This window comes from Mesoplodon mirus, assembly GCF_964341445.2.
Source record: "Mesoplodon mirus genome assembly, chromosome: 10".
NCBI lineage: Eukaryota > Metazoa > Chordata > Mammalia > Artiodactyla > Ziphiidae > Mesoplodon > Mesoplodon mirus.
In genome coordinates, this window is record NC_138986.1 from 1,393,195 (window position 1) to 1,417,814 (window position 24,620).

At 48.3% G+C, this 24,620-nt stretch overlaps 1 protein-coding gene across 1 annotated transcript in view; it reads right to left on the reverse strand.

Moving 5' to 3' along the window:
* Nucleotides 1-24,620, reverse strand: part of SMOC2 (SPARC related modular calcium binding 2) — a 156,111-nt gene that overhangs the window by 21,425 nt on the left and 110,066 nt on the right. The window contains exon 9 of the mRNA XM_082633201.1: nt 23,463-23,545. Coding sequence (XP_082489327.1) covers nt 23,463-23,545 — 83 coding nt within the window. The remainder of the gene's footprint in view (nt 1-23,462; nt 23,546-24,620) is intronic.

A 24,620-nucleotide genomic window follows, 5' to 3' on the forward strand; every position in this document is an offset into this window, starting at 1 on the left:
TATCCAGAGATGAGGCTCCTGTGGAGACACGGCCGGGCCCACGTGGCGCCAAGGACCCGCGGGAGGAGCTCTGCCTGTGCTCGGCGTCCCAGCATCCCTCGGAAAACCGAGGTCACTGTGCCCAAGAATTGCGTGTGTGCATGTGAAACTCGAGAGACAGCTGTGATGCTGTGATGCTATGGAAGCATCGCTTCCCATTTTTGGACACACGCATTTGTTTATTCTCTGCCCTGCCCTCCACCAATGGACCCAGCAGTGCGGGTGTGTGTTTCTGAGAGGATTTCTGAAATATTTACTGAGACAATGGACCACCTTCCTGTGGGAGCTGAGCTGGGCTGTCCCTGTAAGGACAGCTGCTAATTACCCCATGTTCTAGGCCTGGGAAAACAGAAACAGCAACACGGTTCCTGCTCCAGCCCCAGGGAGGATAGCCACGCGGCCGGTGGGCATGCACGCTTGCACTGTCCACAGCACCTGCAGCGGAGGGAGGGGCCACACCTGTGCCCTGACCAGCGGGATCTAACCTAATGTCCGACGAATGGATGAGGAACATCGGATGGAATCTCGGGCTGCATAACCAGACAGAGGCCTGGCCAGGTACAGGTGAGCCGGGTCCGGGCGGTGCGGGGAGCTCTCCTCTATTCCAGGAGCTCGGCATGGGAACCCTGGCGGGCGCAGTGCCCCTCACCCCACAGCCCAGCGTCTGCCTGGCCCAGCCGCGAGGAAAGAACAAGCAGGGGGTTTGGGCCCAGCGACGGGGCTGGACGTGTCCCCCCAGCACACAGGCCGGAAGGACCGGACTCAGGCCAGGTGTTCAGACACAGGCTGGCTGCTTTCTCTCTGCTTTGCACTTCAGTGGAGAAACCTTTCTTTCCAAACTCCTAGTTCATTTACTTTTACTTGTGATACTTTGCTCTACAATACAGGCTCTTTCATATCCTGTACGAGGAATCCAGGAAGGAACACGGGCCTAACAGCCAGATGGATGGCTCAGACCACACACCTGTAGAAAGTCATTCACCTCTGCCATAAAAAAACAAGCTTCTGCTCTACGACGTGCTTGCAAATTATACTTTATAGCACCCGCGACCTTGACTGGATTTCAAGTGAGGTTGCACTTTACTAAACTTTAAAATATTCAGAGTGAGCACGTGTTTTCGTGGCCATCCCATAATGGGGTGGGCGACTTCTGCTGCTTCCCTAACTGCCCGTCAGCACGTGAGTCACCACAGCCCCGAGACGCAGCCCTGGGCTCGGCCGCCGGCGCCCCCGGCGTCAGTGGAGGCCCCGCGCCTGCCCTGCCTTCACTCTCTTCCTCCCCCCTCCCCGCTCCGTTGATCTGGCCGGTCCGATGCCCCATCTCCGGCAAACCCTACCATGGACACGGGGAGGAGATCCCCGTTGGGAACCACATACCAACAGCAGCAACAAAACTACATGACGGTCCCTGATGAATTAGAGAAAACAGGAGGCGAGGGACAGCGCCGCTGACGGCCAGCGACCACCAGCCAATCTCTGGGGCCATCTGGGGTTTTAATCACCCAAATGCATGCCGCAATCACCTCCTCAGAGCCCCAGACACAGAAACAAAGCCAAGGTGATGACAGAGGGGGATTCTTGTGCTGCCGCCAGGGAGGGAAATGGTCCCCGTGAGCCGAGGGCTCTCCACGTGGGCTGGGGTCACCCCCGCTCACGTTTCCAGGGACCCCGCCCCAGGCATCAAATAGAACAGGGACCTGGGCCATCTCTGCAAGCTCTGTAATCTCATGATTTGGGGGGAATTTTAAACAGACGTGAGGGACAAGAGGTAGAAATGACACCACCTCTGGGGAAATGCCCTCCTCAGCCTCTGTGCAGGTTAATGGCCCTGCGGTTAATTCGGCCCTGCTTAGCCGAATCAGAGAGTGGACTCATCCCAGGAATTTGCTAGAATGTCTGCATCTTAGGAACAAGTCCCAATTTTAGTCAATTTTCAATGCAAAGGTTATTGTAAACCTTCACAGATAAATACAGTAAGAACTGGCTGCCTCAAGGATTTTTCTTTTTCTTCCCTGTGGAATGGAAGCAGTTATACACTTGGCAGAATCTGGGCAAATCACCGAAGGTGGGGTCTCTCAGAAGCAGAAGGTCTGGCCACATTTTGGAAGCAACAAGTTATTTTTTTTTTTTTTTCTCTACGTCTAGACCAGCCACGCAGAGCCAAAAATGATGAATGCAGTCGACAATTTGATGAACGAGACGAGAAACTACGGCTGAATCTAAACACAGAATACTCTATCCTGACAGTGTCAACTTCTGAAACATTTCTAGGGCAATGGAGCCAAGCCCTCAGGCCCCCAGGGTCTGCTGGGTCCAGCTCAAAGTAAATGTATACAAACAAAAGCACACAGGAGTCGTTTTCTCTTTTTCAAAAAAAAGTTTGTTTCTTCCTCATATCACTTAATCTTTGCCTAAATTTCGAATCCTTCTCTTTGTTTGAGTCACAAATAGAATGATAACAAAACAACACTGCAGACTTCAAAGTCATTCTGATGTTGTGACCTAAACTATTACAGACCCTACACTTTTCACCAGACTCATTCTCTCACCCAATCATGCATCGTCTTCCTGGCATCGTGTCAGTGAGGAGATGGGTAGCGTGCGGCTCGGGACCACATTGATTCCAACGTGCCCTCCTGATGGAAATTCTCCACTTTCATCACCAGCCCTGCAGCTCCACAGCCGACCTCTGCTTCATTCCTTTGCACACAGGGTCCTCTGTGCCCACCTACCCCCACCACCACCGAAGCCTCCCTCCAGGGCTCTCCTCCCACCATGTCTGCCAGGACCCTCCAAGCTAGAATCCCCATCCTCCCTCCAAGCTCCCAACAAAAACAAAGAAAGACTGTTACTGTAAAATAGAGCTACTTGAGTACCCCTGCCACAAGAAACACTGAAAAAACATATTTAATTCAGGTCTAACTCAGGGGCAGGCACTTTTTAAAGCTATGGTCCAACAATACGGGGTTTTCTGGGGTTGACAAGGCGTGATAGAGCTGGCTTTGGGGAGTGAACACAAAGTCAAAAGATGTCTGTGCTCATACTTTGTTTTTGTCATAAAATGCATAATAACATCATTCAAAGGCAGCATCATTTCTCTTGGGACTAAAGTCTGTTGTCCCGTAAGTGTCCACACGGAAGGTCCCAAAGGGTCCAGGGGTCTTGATCAGGTGGAATCTGGTGGAGCCGCAAGCTCCTGTCCGGGCAGCGGGGGTAGGGGTACGGCTGGGAGCAGGACACCCACGCTGGGCCCTGAAACTCACCCGCAACTGAACAGAGCTGATGACCCCACCCTCTGGGGTTTGGTGTGGCTGCACCGGAACCATGGGATCACATGTTACGTGGACAAATTCAGCTGAGGTTTCCGGTAAGAGGCAAGTGCCCGGGCACAGACATCGTCCCTGGATCTGTGTGTCCGGGCAGAGTCCACGCCCAGGGTTCATTGCCAGATGTCCATTCTATGTAACACTGCTTTCAAATTAGGATACACATTAATTAGTGAGCAAATGTTTGTATTTATTCTCCCGTACCTCCTGGAATGACTTGAAGCAAAAGTCCTGGGCCTATCTCACCAAAAACTGTCTGTTAAACCAGTGAACATTATATGTAGAAGAGTTGTGCTTTCAAAGCTGCCTTGAAACAGATGAACTCACACCATAACTACCTCCAAAAATAGAGAGAGAGAGAGTTTTAACACAAAACACTGATGAAAATGAAGGCTTACAAAATGAAATGCTGACCGGGAGGGCTGGATGGCCACGCAAGGACCAAAGCACCACTGAGAGGGCGGTCCAGGGGATGCAGTGAACTGAGGGGCTCTTTGCCCTGGAACCCCACCCAGCCCAGAACTCCAAACCCCCACAGGCTTGGCCTCAGCACCACGCCTGTTGGCTCTGCCCAGCTTGGCGACATGTCTTCTGAGCGACCTTCTTCACCACCCAGGGCCTGGATGCCATCGGAAGAGCAGGGTAACATCCTTCATGGAGTCTGAGCACCACCTGCACCCCAGGGACACAGCTCTGAAGGCTGGCCTAAGGGTCTTCGCGGGGCTTCTCCCCGGGGCATTGAGGGGACCCCCCCCCACTCCCAAGGCAGCTCTCTGGGGGCCGCCTTCTTGCTCCAGGGCAACTGCTCTGCCCTCCTCCACTCAGGACCTTCACTTCCCAGCCCTTGGAGGGGGCCGTGCCTCTAAGTCGCTCTCGAGTGAGCATCTGAAAAGCGGACGGTAATGGACCCCTGAGTCAAACATCACATAAAGTCATGTTGGAATAATGCTCACAAACTGACCAAGAGCCACACACGTTTTCTAATGAGAGGAGGGAACCAGGAAGGAAGCCGACAGCGTTGATGTCTCTGCTGTGCCTGGAATTCAAGGAGGGGCCACACACTAAGGCCCAAGACGGCCCCCATCCCTGATGCTGTGTAAGGTGTAAATGGCACAACTGCCCCAAGGAAACTCCCCAAACGATGGGGTGCTCATAGGTCGACCAGTTTTCAGTCTAGAAGCCTAACCCTTGAGAACCAGCTAAAAATGCTCACCTCCCATTTCAGTTACAGGCCTTTCTGAGAACCATATATTTTGAATACTTGCAAAAGAATGATTCCTTGTAGATTGGTGCAGCCGCTATGGAAACAGTATGGAGGTTCCTCAAAAAATTAAGCATAGAATTACCATATGATCCAGCAATCCTACTTCTGGGTATTTAGCCAAAGAAAATGAAAACTCTAATTTGAAAAGATACCTGCACCCCAATGTTCACAGCAGCACTATTTACAATAGCCAAAACATGGAAACAACCTAAATGTCCATGATACATGAATGGATAAAGAAGATGTGGTGTACACACACACACACACACACACACACACACACACACACACACTGGAATATTATGCAGCCATAAAAAAGAATGAAATCTTGCCATTTGCAGCAACATGGATGGAACAGGAAGGTATTATGCTTAGTGAAATAAGTCAGAAAGAGAAAGGCAAATAGCATATAATTTCACTCATATGTGGAATCTAAAAAACAAACAAAAACCGAACAAAATAAATGGACAAACTAAACAAAACAAAAACCAACACCCAGATACAGAGAACAGGTACCAGAGGTGAAGGGAGGGAGGAGGGGAGAAACAGGTAAAGGGATCAACTGTGTGGTGACAGATGGAAACTTACTTTTGGTGGGAGCACGAGGTCGTGTAGACAGAAGCAGAAATATAATGTTGAACACGTGAAACTTATATAACATTATAATCCAGTGGGACCCCCGAATTTGTTTCTTTAATTAAAAAAAATAAATCCAGGATTTTTTTGGTGAGAGCTAAGTATTCGAGATGTACGTTACAGCCTGGGCAGGAAGTGGCAGGGTCCTGGGGCCTCCTGCCCACTTGTCAGCCTACAGGGTCCCTGAGGGAAAGGTCCCTGTGAAGGTGGCCGGCAGCTTGTTTCAGCCAATGTGCAGTATTACAGGCACTGAGCCGGTGCTGAGCAAACCTACAACATGGGCTCAGCTCCACCTGCAGGAGCCCTGGGGGAGTGGGTGTGCATCACCCCCTTTTCTCTGATGAGCAGACAGAGACTCAGAAGGGAGCGGTTACAGGACACGCTGCTGGACAATGGCCACACCAGGCTCCCCAAATCCACACAGACGAGGGCAGTGTGTCTATGTCCTCTTACCCTTGGTCTATGTTACGGCATGTCTGCACCCATCACTTAACCGAGGACACCGTCCTGGGCTCACCTTCCTGTCGTTTCCGAGATGGGGGTGTTTGTCCCAGAAATGAAGAAATAGGGAAAATGTATTTCAAACCTCTGGGGAGGAAGCAAGTCTGATATGGTTTCTGAAGGTTTCAAATATCAAAAGATTTTGTACATATGCATTTCTCAATGTTCAAATGATTATCTGAATATAGCAAATTTCCCAAAGTTTATTTTCCAGATCATCCACACCCCTGCTTATTCTGGGCAGAAGAAACACAAAGGAAACTATCCAAAGAAGAAGGATGAAGGTATTTTAGTTCACATTCTTAAAAGAGAAGTGGGAATTGGATTGGTCTGGTTTCTCACCAACACTTTTACTGTAAGAGAGAGGGAATGAACTCTTGCGGTTTGGAGCAACCTCTGTTCCAAGGGGACGTGCATCCAAATGGACGGGACCTCCCAGGCTTCACCTCTGACCACCTGTTACGTCTCCTCAGAGATAGAGGTCAGTGGACTTGCCTCTGGTCCAAAGGCTTCAGGAACAAGGTGTTAAGTCAATGGAATAGCACTAATCTCTAGGGAGCTTCTTGGGGAAGGGCCACAAGGTCCTGTCTTTGGTTTTCTCATTTTCAAAAAATCTATGCAATGTCGTGGGTGGAGAAGACTATAATGCTCTCATATCAAGCTTGGAACGAGCACATAAGTGAGGATAGACTATAATAGGCTGGAGAGCAGAAGTTTAAAAATCATGATTCAAAACGATCATGGCGGCTGGACATTGAGCCAATACCAAGAAGAAACATAACCAAGAAAGTTGAAGTCCTGCACTTCAATTGTGCAAGTTCAGGATGTACAGTTTTTTACACAACAGATAATCACTGGTTTTTAACACCCAGCAAGAGACAAATGCCTGGACAATCTGATCCGCTATGCAGCATGGAAGAACCTTCGGATCCAGCAAGAAACAAAGGGAAAGGGTAAGGAATGAGTGATCATTTCCATGCTTGGTTTTGGTTTTGTACCTTTAAAAACAATGTCTCACAAATAAATTGTCAAGAAATAGAAAAGTCACTGACGTCTGGCATAAGTATATTGTGAAAAATCTGTCCTAGTACTGTGTAAGGCTAAAAACAGATTTTGGAAATTCAAATGTAACATGTTACAGAAAAACCCGAACGAACTTTCTGGGCAATAATTAAGGAAGCACTGGCTATTGGTATGGAATATTAATATGGGATGTTACTTCTTTTGTTCCTGAGTTAAGTCATTAACTATTAACCAACCAACCCAGTTAACATTAATCAACTAGGTGTTAAATAGCCTCCTGTCATTCGAAAGATTCAAATGAAGATGTTTTTAAGATTCTGGAATTATCCTATTTCATGCTTATAAAGCCTCAAGTCTGGAAATGCTGGATGAGAGGAACGGTGGTCATTCGTGATCGTTATGATGGGCATCGATCTCCTACAACTACATTTGCAACCCAGGTTCTGTTTTGCTAACTGGTTTTGCTAACTGGTTTTGCTGTTTTGCTAACTGGTTAAACAGATAGCAGCTCTCTCCTTCTCCTGTTCTTTCAGCATCACCCAAACCATAAACAAGTATGAGCCTGATCCAGGAAGCCATGGCTCCAGTGTAGGGTTTCAGGTAAAGGTCAGGATCCTCGAAGAAAAGATGACATACTTGCTTTTCACTTGGATCTACAATCGACTGTAACTGGAAATCCTATCCTCATTAGAAAAATATAACGATATGATTCGATGTGAAAACAAAACCAAAGAAACAACATCCACCTCCTCCTGGAATATAAGCTCTTCCAAACATGCTGTTAGGTTTATTAATCGCATAGTTCTTACTTCTGCTTTGTGTCCAAGTGTTTATTACACCTGAAACATCATCCATTCTCTGCCCACTTGTATCTTTCTCATTCTTAATAAGTTAGCTCAAAGCCCACTTTCTCCAGGACCACCCACTGCCTAGCCCAGCGGGCACGGACCCTCTTCTCCTCCAACGTCCTGACACCGCCAGCAAACCTCATACTTCCTGGAACTGAGCTCAGTGCCAGATGCTTTCCACGGGTCATCTCCAAGGCTACAGAGGTCAGTTTTGTTAGCACAGGTTTTTGTCGAGTTTAGGGAATCAGACCAAGCTGTGTATATTTCGTCTTTCTACCCTACAAATCTTTGACAAGGACGGCTGTTGAAGGGAAGAGAGCCCTGAGCTGGAGAGGAATAAGACAGTGCAGCTGGTGAGAGATTTACCCGGCTCCCTGACCCAGGGCGCCCTGAGCAGTGAGGTTTCGCTGCAGAACAAGCACAGGAGTCCTACCTTCTCACAGCATAATTATTGTTTCCCAAAAGTCGACCTCTGCCGGGTCACTTGCCCGTTTCAAGCAAATGAGTAAGCTTTGAAAGGATCAGCAAGTCAGCTGCATAAGCACTGGAAACACCTGCTCTTCAGCAGGGCTTTAAAAATTACTTACATCAAACTATGGGAACGACGATAGGACGATAGACATTCAAGCACATGACACGACACACACGAAAGAGAGCTTCTGGACCTACTTTGTCTTTCACGGCTCCACCTACTCATGCGTTCACATGTCCAGCTGCCCACTTAGCAGTGCATCTGTTTAACAAAAGGTCTGAACAATCGATTGAACTTGATGACACTCAGGTGCCCAGGGTTGTAACACAGAGCAGCGCTGTTAACCCTAAAAGGGGGTGTATAGGTAAAGGCATTCCTTCTTGTGGAAAGTCTGGCCAAATGATTTGTGTACTATAAGCCAGGCTGGATGAAAACTTCCCAGATAACAAAGCACCAATTTAATTATATCCTCAGAAAGCAGAGCTCAGGTAGCCCACACCTCCCAGATCAGCCCAAACCCTCTGAGGACACGAGGCACAGCATCCTATAGCCACCTCAGTGCAGAGGCACTGAGAGCAAGGGATGCTGGGAAGAAAGTGGTCCAGGGCGTCTCCAGGTGTCCGGTTCCTGCTTGGTTTTTACAGGGGAAGAACCAGGAGAAGGCATGTGCGGGCGACCAGAGGGACAGCAAAAACAGGAAGTGAGGGCTTAAGCGAAGCCTGGGTGAGAGGCTCCCCACACTGTGCCTGTTCCCAGAGTATGAACGAGATCAGACACTGAGCACACGAAGCTCGAGGGGACAGCCCAGCGAGACGCACGCGGCTCTAGGAGCTGAGGACACTCCTTTCAAGGCAGCGAGCTGGGCTGTGAGAAGACGTTTACCGTGGAAAAGGGGGGAACATAAATGGTCCAACGCCCTCCCCCGTCCACTGGCCGAGGTTGGGACAGACGTCTCTGCAGGGGGTTTGTCCTGGGCCCTCGCTGACCTTCACCTCAGTGATGGACCTGCTTCCCTCCCACCCACCCTGATCGGCCACAGGAGGTCAGGAGGCTGCCTTCCCCAAGGAGCAGGCTGCCCAGCAGTGCGGTCCTGGATGCACCAGCCACAATGGGGAAGCAGTGCCCATGAGCCCTATCGCAGATTCCACAGGCATCTGTGACATGCAGGTGACCCCAGTCGGCCTGACCCCGTTCAGAGCTCTGCTCGTAGCTAAGTGATCTGTCCGCAAACCCTCTGGAAACCCCACCAAGTAAACACCCAGGGGTGAGGAAGCTCAGATGACAAGGAGGAACGTGGCTCGCCATACTGGGTACACCGCTGGTCTCACGTGTTCAGACTCAGACCTCTTCTCTAAATTATACACTCGATTTCTTTCTGAATATTGAATCCGGGTTTATTATCTCCTACAGATCTTCTGCAGGCCCAGCCCGCTCCCGAGACTGTTTAAACAGATTGTCACAAACTGTCACTGACATGGAGAAACAGACATCCAGTGTCACTTTGGAATGGAATGCTTTGACTCAACGTTTCAATGTCTATTTGTATTTTTTCAGGTTCTACGAAGGCAGAAATATTTTCTACAAGCCAATGTTTTGACTGGGGAGACGGCCACAGAACAGCTAACTGTCTTCCGGGGAGTCACAGGATCGTGTTGTTCTCTTTCTAAGAACTTCTGTGTCCTCAGCACGACGGTTCCGCAGCCGGAATGGGCCCTGCAACACGCCCTCTCTGGCGTTGGGCTAATCACACCCCGTCTACGCTGGGGGTACGATGGAGCCTGCTGTGCCCCCCACCCCACTAGAACACAGGCTCTTAGCAGCTGGAGGGTCTTTGAACCTGGACAGGACCAAGAAATTTAAATCTCCTGCTTCTTTGGATTTGATCACGTAGAGCAACCGTCAGCATCACTGGCTTCTGTACGTGCCAGTCGCCTTGTCAGGAAGAAGCACGTTTTTCCTTCTCAACGTCCTGCCCACAAATTGTGACACAACCAACCACCCTTGGTGAAGCCTGTCTTCTTGTGACTTCACTGTGGCCTCAGCCTACGCTCTGCACGTCTTCACTTGTAAACGTGCAGATTCAGCAGAGAGCAGACGTGCTTTCTATGAGCCGTGCAGACGCGAGTATTCACTTAACTCCAGGAGGATGGCAAAAGTACATGCACTGCTTCAGAATAAAATTAAATTTAATAAATGGGAAGGATATCGACTCTGAGACAAAATAAGGGTAAAGAAGACAGTGGCGCGTGAGAGAGAGGTTAATGTCAACGAGCCTTCGGTGTAGGTGGCCCTCGTGTTTGCGGGGAGGGGAAGCCCATCAAAAGAAAAAGACCCAAGCGGATTGAACTGGACAGAGATAAGGGCCACTTCTTGATCCTGAAACAAGAGAGAACCCGTCCTCGTGGCCCTAACCACAGCTGTGCAGGTGGGCTGACACTACACGCACCTGTATCTTGACAAACAACAGTCTGCAGGGGGCTATTTTTATAAGATACGTTCAGTGTAGGCCTGGGGCACAGCTCTGAAGTGGACAGAATCACTCAGTAGAGGAGAGGCCGGTGGTCTGTATACCCACCTCCAGCTATAACCCGAAGAGAAAGCGCTAGAAGACCAAGAGTGGGGGCAATTCTCTCATGCAAATCGTCTATGCTTTTCTCAGATTTTGATAAAAATTGAGCTCCTCCCAGACACTGGGGGCCTGGAGTGTATCTCCTTCTCTGAAGCTGGTGACATGAGGAGCTGTTGGCCTTGAGAATCACATGAACTAAGAAGCCTAATAATAAGACACCAGATAGAAGGATGTCCCCTTTTTACAGAGATGGCAGGACGGGGTTCTCCTCGAGAAGCAGTTTGGCTCCACTCAAGCACACAGAGAACTGGGCAAGAAGGTCCTGAGTTTCCACAGCCGTATTTTCAGCCTAACAGATTTTAAGCAGGTGTAGCCAAACGTCTCCTTCAGCCGTCACCTCCAATGCTAGGAGAGATCCCTGATTCCAAGTGACGTGGCCTCCCCGTGGACCCTCCGAGGTAAGCAGGTTGGAAAACACATGCTTAGGTACCAGATGGAGGTAAGTTTCTCTGAAGGTTTGCTAACTATACACCAGTAAATGATCATGTTTCGTGGTAGGAGGATTGACCCAGAGCCCGTCTTTGGAGGCAACATTTAGAGAGCAGGGACACTGTCTCCTATGGCCCAAGAGATGCAAGATTGTGGTAGAGCGTTGCAGCCAACAGAGGTGAGACCCAAGTGGCCGCAGGCATGCTTGTGGGGATATCATGGCTAAGCTCCCCTGTTAACTGTGTCAACACTGACTCTTTACTAGAATGCACATAAAAGGGCAGCTGCATCCTAGACTTTTCCTGGCCATCTCAAGTAACCTGAGCTTTGTCTGCGGAAATCTTGCACACATGGCCAATTCTTTCCAAAGAGGAAACACCGCAGGGGCCAGAGGAAGGATTCAGATGGCTCTGTCTCCAGAACCCCGAGCTGCAGTGGCCTTGCCTCCACACCTGAGGCAGAAATGGCGAGTCCGGTTCAGGCCCCTGAGCAGAGCATCGTGCTGTGCGGGGCAGCCTTGACCGAGCTGGCGGTAGGCTCGTATCACCTATGCTTAAGGAGAATAACTGCTTATGGGATTCAGATTCCTTTCTAACCAGTGGAAGGACCTCGCTTCTTTAATGCATCAGGATCTCTCCATGTCATATACTCAGAACTTGACCCTGGTCGGACTGAGAGACTTCTACAATCACCAAAGCCGCAGACTGCTGATTTTTCGTTTTCTTTGTAAGGCAACTCTTATCTCAGCAGTTACCTGGCTCACACTGACTATGAAGGCCAGATCGGTGTCTTCACTATGGCGTCTGGGAAGGTGTGTGACGGGCTGCAAACACAGACTCACTTCCTCCTTCAGTGGTGAGAAAGCCCAAAGACCTCTGTCTTCTCTGGGCCGCGAGCTGCTTTCCTGATGGCGGGAATGCAGTGGGCGCTCTGCACGGGGCCAGCAGACACGCAAGGTCAGGTCCACCTGCCAGGCCCAGGAGTCCTAGATGACCCGCCCCTTGCCCGCATTTGCTGCGAAGACGCCCTCGCAGAGTCCAGAATGAAGATCACACTTTCCAGGAGCGGGTGCACAAAAGCTAATGGCAAACTTCGAACAAGGTAACTGCTTCCTAGATTTGAACCGATCCTACTTATTCTCAATAGGAGGAAAGCGCATGAAAAATAGAACCCCCAAAGCCCAAGGCTTTGGAAGATGGAAGAAACAAAGCCTAAGAACACCGGCGTGAGAGAAGGACCAACTTTTAGTCCAAAATCCCACACTGGCTGTGGCCTTGTGCAGACCCTCCCTTCAGGGTGCAGAGTGGGGTCTGTTCCCCAGCTCATCCTCAGCTCTAGCCCCTCAAGTTCTAGTTCCTGTCTCTGTCGGTCTGGTGAGGCCTCCTGGAGAATCCCCTTCTAGTATCATCCCTCCCTACGTGTCCTCATCCTAAGCACCATCCCAGACACCTGAGCCAGACTGAGGGGGAACCAGGTCAGACCCCTTTGCGTCTCCCATGGCCAGGGGCCCAGGCATCTGGGGGCCTCCAGGAGCAAACCCTGTGCAGGGGCCTCTGGAAGAAAAGCAAGAGCCCTGCTTCACAGACCTAAGGAATGAGGAGGAGTGGAGAGAGATTCCCTTCATTTCTATTAATTTTGGTAAATTGAGCCTCATTCAAACTGGACACAGAGGGTGTCTGTGGTGGGTGGGTGTGTCTGTGTGCATATGTGTGTGTCTCTGTCTGTGTTCCATGATGAAGCACAACAACTTTATAACAATTTTCTTCTGGTTCCTTTAACACTAAATCACAGAGGCGTTCAATACAGTCCACCTTATAATGAGAGCTATACTATAAAGAATTTTGGTCCAATAAGATACGTGTAAATATGTGTGTGTGTGTGTGTGTGTGTGTGTAACTCTGATTGGCTTCAACATGATTTCTCTAGCTTAAATAGGTGTCACCTATGTAATTTAGGTATCACTGTGGTGATACCTAAATGATATAGACCTGGTCTATTTAATATCAACATGCTCATCTATAAAGCCCAGAGAAAATAACCCTTCCTCAGAGCTGTAGTGAAGATGAACTCTATTACTGTGTGTAAAGGTTCAAGACCAATACCTTGTAAGTTATCAATAAATCCTTGCCAGTACGAACGCTGCTGTGGTTCTCAGTGCTACTGCTGGTTTGTCTTGGGTACTTCTGACCCATCAACCACAAACCTGTCAGTGGCTTTTTAAAATAAAAAATGAATTCTCCACATCTCAGGCAACATTGCTGCAGGATATAGTCCACACTCCTTAATGGGTATGGTCTCAATCTCACCGAGCCCCCAGCCTGTCTTTGTTTATTGTACGATGACCTCGGTTTGCAGCATGAGTCTCTACTGGCCTCTTTGGTTTCATATATTTAAAGAATTTCTACAGAAATGCTCTGGATGGTAGAGCCAGAAGATAATCAAAGAGGTCATTTCATCCATATTCATTTATGTGAAAATAGAGCGAAGTCACTGTCAGATAGATGCACTATGAATTTAAACCTCCTCCCTAGAGAGGGGCTTCCGAAAAAGATAGCTCTTTCCAGCGTTTGCTAAGGTGACTGCCAGGAAGCTCAGGCACACACCTCTGCTTGGTCAGAGGTGAAGGGAGCACGTCATGGGTGCTTCCCATGTCACATCCTCACCACTTCCTCGACTAGGGTATAAAAGCAACCCACTTCTGCCCTAAGGCATTTTGTATCTCAGCTTCTCCTTAGTAGAGAAGACTCTCTGCAGAGTTGTTGACATGAGAAACAGTGTCACGCAGTGAAAAGGGCTTTGGATTAGTGGTGGGAAGACAAGCATAGCAGCCGCTCCGGGACATGGGACAACCTCCTCACCTCTACTGAGTTAGGTGTTAAGCGGTCAATCAGACCTCATGCAGAAGTGGACTCTAGTTCACTGGTGTATTCTGGGGAAATAGGATGGGCAAAAAGAGTTGGTTCACTCAACAATAAAGAGTGAGGTCAACAAATGACATGGCACAACTAGGAAAAAGGGAGGGTTACCGGGAATGGGGGCATGCACTGCTATCCCTTTGTATTTCTGGTATCTATTTTGCTCCTTTCTTTTCTTCAAAACTTTTTTCCCATTAGAAAAATTACAAAGATAAAATTCCTATTCTGCTGCATTTGAATAAGCAAATTTATCCCTCTGTAAGATAACAAGTGGGGATCATTTAACAGGGCAAAGTATTAAACAAAACCTTGACTTCAATCAATCACACTTTCTAGAGCCTGTCACAGGGCACTCCCAAAAGTGCTGTTTCATGACAGACGATGCATGTTTCTCAGGAGATTTTTTAAAAATCAGAAATCCAACACTTCTTGAATTTAAGGAATCTCCGATGACAATACCATTCTGCATCAATTGTCAGATTCTGAGATGTCTGACTTTGAACAGAGGGAGGTGCCTCAGGTTCTCTGTAAATAAGGACAATATACATTTTAAATAAGTTAATTAATTCAATAAGCAAAAGCACAGAGAAAAGACAGATAAGTGGGATGAGAACTCATAACCCAAAACTCTTCTGCTGGAAATCACTCTTGAAAAATTTGTCTTAGGAATTTCTGAAAGTTAATTAACAGCCTAAGAGCAGTCAATTTATCTTTTTCCCTCAGAGGGAGAAACCCTTGTTTTTTCTGAAAAATTGTGCTCGATTTGACAAGTCAGAAGAGAGTGAAGAAAAAAATTAAATCATCCTGTCAGTGAAAACATTCTAGAAGTTTCCATGGACTTCTGGTATTCATTATAAACCAGGTTTTGAGAAGTTTCCACCATCATTGGTCACTGGGGAGTGTCCAAGCAGCCCAACACACAGCTTATGTATTCGAGCCCTGGGTCTTGGTTGGTCCAATTAAATTCACAGGGAATTAAGTTATCAGGAAGAATAGAACTCAATTTCTACCATCACTGGGCCATTTTCATTAGTCCTGCCTCTATTCTAAGAGTAATAACCCCAGTGCTCTGGCCAATATCCAACCTGGATAATGGGATTTTGCCTGTCTCCATTCCCTTCAGAATTTCTGCAGGAGTGATTTTTAACTCTCACTCCCCAGGACTGTGCAGCATTGGGGTGACTGCAAACTGCCAAGAGAGTCCTAACCCAAAAAGCACTATCTAGGGGGCGGGCAAATAGTCCTGACATTGGCACAAAATCTGGAAAAGAGCTTTTAAGAATGATAGCATGACATTTTCAGATAGAAGGGGAAACTTTCGTTATGCACCAGTCTCCACCTCCCTGATTTTTCTAATTGTTACAGCATTGTTGTCTTGTTTAAGAGCATCAGTCCTGGGATCATAAAACTGCGATCTTCTCCTCTGGAGGACTGGCACTGGGTTTTAAGGAGCTCTGCACCCTCCAAAGCACCTGGCCTTGGGCCAGCTGCTCCATAGGCTTGAGTTTATAAAGAAGGAATCCTAAGTTACAACAGGAAGATAAAACAGAGAACGTAAGTGCAGTTGCAGGGTTCAGACCAGTTCTGGATTTAAAACACGGGAGAACCAGGAGGATAATGGGACCGATGAGAATGATTCAGTAAAGGGTTGGAGTACAGACAGCACGAGGGCAACAGAGGGGGTCTGAACCGCTTCATTCGGTGATGAGGAGGGACCAGGGGACACTTTCTTTCGGGCCTGTGTGCCCACCAGGCCTGGGGGATCTGCAGATCGCAGGCTGTAACCTCGGAACCCACAGCCTATCCAAGATCAAGGCCAAATCAGGAATCATTACGTGTGCTGAGAAAAGACTGGGAAAACAGCGCATTTACAATGAAGGGAACAACGATGTAGAAAATGTAAAATTACAGCTGCAGCTCTGATGTAAAGAACTTTCCAAAAAGGCTGATGGTTATGAAGGGCCAGTCACTGAGAGAGAGCCGGACTCCCAGACGCCCGCATCCCTTTTCTGGAGCAGACGACTCGCTGGGCTGAGGTGTGGGTTTCATGGTGGGCAGAAGGGGCAAGGCGTGAGGGTGAAGCGCAATGGCCTCATCCAAGCTTTGACTTCATCTGGCAGCAATAGCCATTACCATCAGGATGGACGCCTGACTGGCCCGTACCTCCTAAGAGGCTTCTGCTGCTGATGTGGATGAGGGATCAGAAATCTGCTCAGCGCCTGTCTGGGAAGTTTGCTGGAGGGAGTCAGTGCCGCCGGCAACAAAGAGAGAGAATATGAAGTCGAAAGCGGCAGGCTGCCCACCAGCTGTGGGCACAGGACAAGTGTGTAAATTGCTTTTAGTGAATTCGAGTTGTAGATTTCACTTGAAAGGATATGAAGGAAACAAATGGTCTCTCCATTCTCCTGCCCCTTTTAAACCACATTTCTACCTAATACTGAAGACTTTCATGAGTTTAGACCTCTCAGCTCCCCGTGCAGGTACATCCTAAAGAGTAAGGATGCTCCTCTTGGGTTCATTCAGAAAAATCAAGAAATAACCTCAACACTCACTTTTCTCCATTCAGCTAAGTCTTAATAAATGGAAGAAGCGCCCAACGCCTTTTTGTAAGTCACTTAACATTTTCAGTTGACCTTTATTTTTCTTTCCTCTTCATGTTAAGAAAAAAGAAATAGTCTTTGCTTCCTCAACTTGCCTTTATTTGTTCTTACTTTATTGCGAATGAGTAATTCCCATAATCTCCTCCAAACCTTCTCCAATTTCTCCTATTCTCTTAAAAATGGAGAAAAATATCAACTGAACTAAATATTCTAATAAAAATCTAAGACTTCTGCCAAGTGTAGTACAAAGGTTACGTTTTAGTTCTCATCTTCTGGATGCCTCTGCACATCCTAGCATCTTATCGACTTTTTTTTTTTTTTAAAGAAACAGTAAGTACCAAATAAAGGATTTGTTTCACACATGTTCCCTCGTCTCTGAGCAGGCTTCTCCCAGTTCCTTGTGAGTGATTCTCTGTGACATCAGAGACAGAACCCGCGTCTCAGGACACCCTGCAGGATATCGCATAGTCCCAAACCCTGGACTCCCCTGGCTTCCCTTGTTCCTGGATTCCTGTCTTATGAGTCTTTAGGATGGAAATTACACATGTGCTTTTAACTGAGTTTCTACTTGTAACATCCTGTCCTCAAGGAAACTGGATGTAATGGTACATTTCTTTGTCGTGTTTTCTACAAAATGCAGTTTTCTTCTAAAGGATTAGTCATCTTATTCAGCTACAGATTTCATATATATATATTTTTTTCCGATACGCGGGCCTCTCACTGTTGTGGCCTCTCCCGCTGCGGAGCACAGGCTCCGGATGCACAGGCCCAGCGGCCATGGCTCACGGGCCCAGCCGCTCCGTGGCATGTGGGATCCTCCCGGACCGGGGCACGAACCCATGTCCCCTGCATCAGCAGGCAGACTCTCAACCACTGCGCCACCAGGGAAGCCCCAGATTTAATATTTTAAATTTCATATTTAATCATCAAGCTCACCAGTTGAAAAATAAAATAACGGAGCTCAGTCCCTGTCCCAAGCATTGCTACTCAGACTAGTCCCTTCCACGTCGGAATCCAACCCAAACTTGGACCGAGTGAACCAGCAATGATGTTTAGCTATAAAGTCATCAGACAGCTCTTAAGAGCAAAACGCTGTTTAAAACCCTCTCCTGGGTGTGGAGAAAAGGGAACACTCTTGCACTGCTGGTGGGAATGTGAATTGGTACAGCCACTATGGAGAACAGTATGGAGGTTCCTTAAAACACTAAAAATAGAAATACCATACAACCCAGCAATCCCACTACTGGGCATATACCCTGAGAAAACCATAATTCAAAAAGAGTCCTGTACCAAAATGTTCATTGCAGCTCTATTTACAATAGCCAGGACATGGAAGCAACCTAAGTGTCCATCGTCGGATGAATGGATAAAGAAGATGTGGCACATATATACAATGGAATATTACTCAGCCATAAAAAGAAATGAAATTGAGTTATTTGTAGTGAGGTGGATGGACTTAGAGTCTGTCATACAGAGTGAAGTAAGTCAGAAAGAGAAAAACAAATACCATATGCTAACACATATATACGGAATCTAAGAAAAAAAATGTCATGAAGAACCTAGGGGTAAGACGGGAATAAAGACACAGACCTACTAGAGAATGGACTTGAGGATATGGGGAGGGGGAAGGGTAAGCTGTGACAAAGTGAGAGAGTGGCTTGGACATATATACACTACCAAACGTAAAATAGATAGCTAGTGGGAAGCAGCCGCGTAGCACAGGGTGATCAGCTTGGTGCTTTGTGACCACCTACCTAGAGGGGTGGGATAGGGAGGGTGGGAGGGAGGGAGATGCAAGCGGGAAGAGATATGGGGACATATGTATATGTATAACTGATTCACTTTGTTATAAAGCAGAAACTAACACACCATTGTAAAGCAATTAGACTCCAATAAAGATGTTTAAAAAAACAACCCTCTCCTACACACAGCACGCCTGTCCTCACCTCCACGAGGCTCCGTGCTGGGAGACAGGTACCAGGAAGCCTCCCCAAGCTGGGGGTGAGGAGCTGCCTGCGGGTGCAGAGCACATGCAGGGTCCCCAGCGAGTGGCTCCCGGCTCAGCTCAAGTCATTACTGTCTGTGAAGTCAGGACTTGATCTGACTCGGAATCACAGAGGCTGGCATTTCTAATGGGTGAAATACTGACATCTCCTATTGTCTTTGAAAGAGCCTCAACGGCCCAGGCCACTTTGGAGGAGAGTAAACATGGTCCCTAAGTGCCATGCAGTCCTCGGCACAGATGCCAGGTTCAGGGTCTAATTACCTCTGGGAAAGTATCTTAGGGCAAGGTAAGGATCAGTTTATGCTGCTTCAGGAAATCATAATTAATTCTGAAGACATTTAGAGTTGTGCGAAAATAGTGCTTGGAAAATCCGGGTGGTACTTTGAGGGCTTCTAATTGAATCAAAGACCCTATTGTGCCTGCAATAACTAAGGCCCTGAGAAAAGAGATTTTCATGGCTGTTGACTTCAAACGGCTCTGTGTGGTGGCTTAACTGTCCCTCAGAGGGGCTTTTAGGTTAGGGAGGGGGCTTTGACCGCTGCTGATTGCTGTGAGGTCCACAGAGCTGCCGCCGGAGATGCTATGGGCGGGGCTGTTTGATCAAAATAAATATACGTGGCAGATCTGGGTGCCAGCATGGAGGAGATCTGTGGGGCAGGGGACAATAGATGGTTCTGATTTGGGGGATGAAGCAATAAAGTAAGGAGGCCATTTTCTGGTACCAGAAATCCTCAGACACTTTTCACCACCCTCTTGTTGGTGCTGGGGCTATACCACCACCACTCTGAAGCCCCAGAAGGACATCAGAGCTTCCCCCAAAACTGATGGAGGAAAGAAAGGCTGGGAGTAGGGAAGGAGGTTTCTCCCTGTGGACTCACCTGCTCTCAGAACTCTCTCTTCCTGCCCTCCTATCTTTAGGTTCTTCCTTATCGAATGCCTGCAAATATTTGATTGTGTTGCACCGTAACTGATAACTAACAAAACCAATGACTGCTCCATCAGAAGAGATTAAATGAAGCAAAAGGCCAGAGGAGAGTGAAAGCCTGTTGATCCTGTTAGAATTGCACCTCAGAATGACAATCAGCCAAAAGAATGTATTTAAGTGTAAAAGACACAAATCATCTCATCGGTACAAGTTAGAGGAGGTCATAAACTCTAAGCCATAAAGCTTACTTATTTTGACTTTACTTGTAATAAACTCTCCCTCATCAATCTTTCCCACCAGCTCCCTCCAGAACCAGTTCCTCTACAGGGATGGGGGACCCAGGTCTGTGGATGGGCTGCTCTCTGGGCGCCAAGTGCAGGCACATCTCCATCCACCATGGCCTCTGCCTACATCTCATCCCTGCAACGGTCACATGTGTGGCCTCCCGTGGCCTTTAGCTGCCACACGTGGGTGTGCAAGCCTCTCCACCAAGGAGAGAGGACAGGGTGGGCTCTCCCTCTTTCTCCTGGTCGGAGAGCACCCTGACGTCGAATCAGAGCAATGAACTCTGTCTATCAGGTCACCCTCTTCTCATATAGAAATCCCACTCATTGAAGACTCATGCTCCGTGTCCTCTAAGTCAGGAAAACCACTAGGTAAATCTAAGTCTACCAGTTATCACTCAATACAGAAGAGTCAGAAAGGCTCAGAATAGGAAAAGAAACCATGCCTAGTGCCCTTAATTTGCAAACTCTTTTCCAGGCGCCCAGGGCCTCCTGTGTGTCCCTTGCTGTGCTGGCTGGTGGGCATCCCAGGGGTCAGCCCATCTCTCAGGAGGACCATGTGCACACAGGGTGGAGCTTGTAACTCAACACCTGCAAAGCAGCATCAGGTACCCTGGATGCAGTGGGAGCACACACGGTTGGCGTCAGCCAGGGGTAGCCTCCCCAGAAGCCGGGTCCTGCAGGGTGCACGGAGGACTGGGGAAGATGCAGAAGGGGGTGATGAGCAAGACCCTGGCGACGGAGACTCCCCGGAGCCGTGAGGAGCCCTTCAGCAGAGACAAGAGACGGTGGAAGGGGATGCAGGAAGTGACAGGCAGGCCAGGGAGCAGGGCAGAGAGGTTGGTTCAAAGGCCACTGAGATTAAGAGATGCCAGCGCAGAATGAGGCAGGCAGGTTTGTAGAGGGAGAAAGGTGTGGTCTAATGCCTTTTCTTAAAACTTCCCTCACGCTGATTTTTGACTTCTCTCAAGATGGTAGGACAGTCGTATGAGGAAAGTTACAGAAGAAAAGAAGAATCTTCGAGAGCCAAAATCATGACCCATTTCTCAGGAAGTGACCCCTCAGGCTGGAGCTTGATGTCTCCGTAGGGTGAAACGCTGGCCTCCGAAGATTAAATGATCACTTTCCCTCAGTTGGTGTGAGCCGGGAAATCTGTGTACTCTCCTACCCAGCATGTAAATAAATATTTGGCAGTCAACAAAGCCCCTAAAAAGTGAATTGTGTGTGAGGATATTATCAACCTGGTTTGAAAAATTAAGGACCCTTATAGGCCGAAACTTAGAAAAATTGCTTAAAATGAAAACCATCCCTTTGTAGAAGAAAATGCATTGGCATGTGACTTAACAAGTGTCTGCCTACCCACCATGGTGCTGTGTTATTCTGGAAAATGTTTTCTCCTCTCCACAAGAACAGCCTCGATCCAGGAGTTATTTTAAGACCTACTTGTTTTTCCCTAATAAGGATAATTATCTCCAAAAGAGCAAAATGATTAAGTGGTCGTGAACGGTACACTCCCAAACATCTACAATTGCAACGTAAACTGACATTTACCGAGTTTGTGTAAAATGGTTTTCGTGCCTGGGGACTTGGGCTTCACTGTAGTTGGGGGAAGGAAAGGGCACCTGTGTGCTCACAGCCTACCCGACCTCCCGTCCTACGGGGTGTGGTTTCTGTAGCTCTGATGTGCACCTCTTCACGTGGTTTTCCCTGAAGTGCCAGATGCTCTTTCTCTAAATGGCCCATCTGAGTCCCAGACTAGCCAGGAATGATGTGACATGGTACTTCTCGATATCCAGGATCAGCACTTCCCAGAAGATGAATGACCACTCCAGCCTTTAAATCCAGAGTCCCAGCCCAGGGTTCCATGTACTGGATTCCACCATGAACACAGATTCCTTCCTAGCCAAGCACACCCACCAAGAGGAGATGGGAGGGGTTGTGTTCTGTCTGTCGTAGCATCTCTAACCAGTGAAGAGCAGAGGTTGACCGCACCTTCATTAATGACATTCACATTATATGTGCAAACAACACATGCAGCTCAACTTAGAAGTAATGCAGTTTTGGATTATCAAAAAAAAAAAAATTGAGGGAACAGTGGTTGACTTCGCCTTCCAATGCAGGGGGTGTGGGTTCGACCCCTGGTCAGGGAGCTAAGATCCCACATGCCTCGTGGCCAAAAAAACAAAACATAAAACAGAAGCAATAGTGTAACAAATTCAATAAAGACTTTAAAAATGGTCCACATCAAGAACATCTCAGAAAAAAAAAAATCGAGAGTCTTGGAACCTCAGAGACAAAGAACAGATTGCCTCATGTTTCTACGGCATGGTTAAGACTAGCTAAAAGGAGCAAACATTCACTGGGGTCTTTCCATGGACCAAGCATATGCTAAATTCAGTATTTCCTGTTAAGAAAACTATTGTCCACCGGTGTTAAAACCTGACTGCAGAGGCAAGAGATTCTAGCAGACAAGGGAGGGAGAGAGCGCCCTTCTGACTGGAGGACACCATTCGGGGAGCTCCAGGGTCCAGAAAGCAGCCTGATTCATGAACATAAACCCCACTGACCACGCACACAGAGAGACATCGTGAGATGATAATAATAGTGTCAGAGATTCCTCCACCTGCTTCAAAAGGAAGGTGTGGAGAGGGGAAACAGCAGAAGACCCAGGACAAATGTCTCCGAATAAGCATGGGACAGCAGAGTGGTTTTGGCATGGCTGTGCTTTGCCCACCCCCCACCCCCACCCCCAGACCAGGTCCTGCCTTCTCCGCTCCCTCTGTGTCCAGTGCCTTCATTCCAGGTATGGCTGGAGGGATACGGAGGTGGATGGGTGACCCTCTAGTCTTCTCTACCTCTGCTCACAGCAGAGAAGCATCTTTATGTTTCGGACTGTAAAACCCTCTTTATCATTGACAGTATAAATCATGCAAGGACCACAGAATTTTTCTAAACAGGAAATTATCCAGACTCTGTGTAAGACTGAGATCCAACACTCACGCTAGAAGAAAGACATTAGAGAATGGTTTTCATGGTCTCTGAGGCTGTGGCTACATGTACACAATCTGGAGGCATTTAAAGGAAAAAAAGAGGATGGAAATGAAGCAAAATAGCAACCAGCTTTGCAGCATCCCACTGATGCCGTGGAAACTGCCATGATGCAGGAGTCATGTCTCTAACTCTGCGATCTCATCAGATAACTGCAACCCGGTGGGAGTCGGCCGGCGCAGGGCTCACGCCACACGACCAAGTTCAATCCACGACCAAGTTCAATCTCACATAAATTCCTGGAAGACGCTGGGTCCCGGACGGGCTTGAGGTTTAACTCTTGAAATCATCATTTTTGGTGTATCACAAACACTTATGGGCTTTTTGATGAAAGAGAACATCCATGAAACATTTCTGGGAGTGTATTTTTAATAATCATAAGGTTAAACTCACTGCCTCTGTTAATTTGAAATCATTCTTTGCAACTAAATTCGCTTGAGACCCTTCCTCATCCTAAACCTGCAAGAAAACCCGAAGTGGCGGCTGGTGCATCCGACCGAGCCCGTCGTGCTACTCACCTTGGAGCTGGCGGCCCTTGTACAAATCCCTTGTTTTGGTCGGATGAGCCCTGGCCGTGTTGTCACATTTCGGCTGTTCGTACCTACGAGGAGGGGAAGGAAAGAGAAAAGAGCCAGTTAGAGACATTGAGGTGGGGGCTGCCTTCCATACCCGTGTGTTCACACCGCAGGCTTCCTTGGTCCCGGGACACACTGGGCATCTCATCCTCACGGTACAGTGCTCGGGATGTATGACCTTTGGTGACCTGTGTGGCAGTTTACTACATTCTTCACAGTCAGCAGGAAGAAGCATGACACACAGGGCTCTGTCCCTCCATCCAGGTTCTGAAACACAACCTGTAGAGTGGCTGCCAAACGCCCCTGCCTAGGACGGGATTTTGATACGGTTCAGGGTGGGGGGAGGGGCTGAGGAGGGGAAATGCAAGCACAAGCACTGCGTGAGGGCAGGGTCACAGCCCCCGGGAAAGAGTGCAAAGTCTCAGAGAGGACCTCAGAATTCCAGACTGATACGTTACTCAAAGACCAACGAATTCAAAATCTAACTCCCGAGGCTACAAAAGGTTGTCTCAGGGCTCAAAGAATAAAGAGTATGTTCTGGGCCCACGGAGTCAACAGGAACAGGGTGGCCCTTGGTGTCTGAGCAGGCGGGACCCGGGGTGCCTGCCGGCTACATCACTTCGGGCAGCGGGCACTTCGGGGACACCAGTATTGACAGTAATTCTGGATGGATCTGCCGGCTGGGCTCCAGATCCAGGCCCAGGTGGACAGCTTGCCCAGCGGAGCCTCCTTCAAGGCTCTTTATAAAGCTCCTTGGGTGGGATACGTGGAGAGACTCCCAGCACCTGCCCCTGTGGTGGGAGACGCAGGGAGATGCACATCACCGGGGAACCGCCCAGTCTTACGGGGACACCGACAATCCAGTAGTGTGACTGGCAGCCGTGAGAACCTGCCCTTAGGGCTCTTAATGCAGTCCCAGGGGTCAGGAAAGATTCTTGGAAAATGTGCACGACAGTCAGAGCCAGTCGGGGTGGGCGCAGGAGGGATGGTCAGGTCCAGGGGCCGCTGATTCTCAGGATGTGAACAAAGTCCCCTTGAGGCCTCACCCTCTCCTGCTGCCCGTTTCCTTTTCACTCTCTCAGAAAGAGATACGAGATCCTG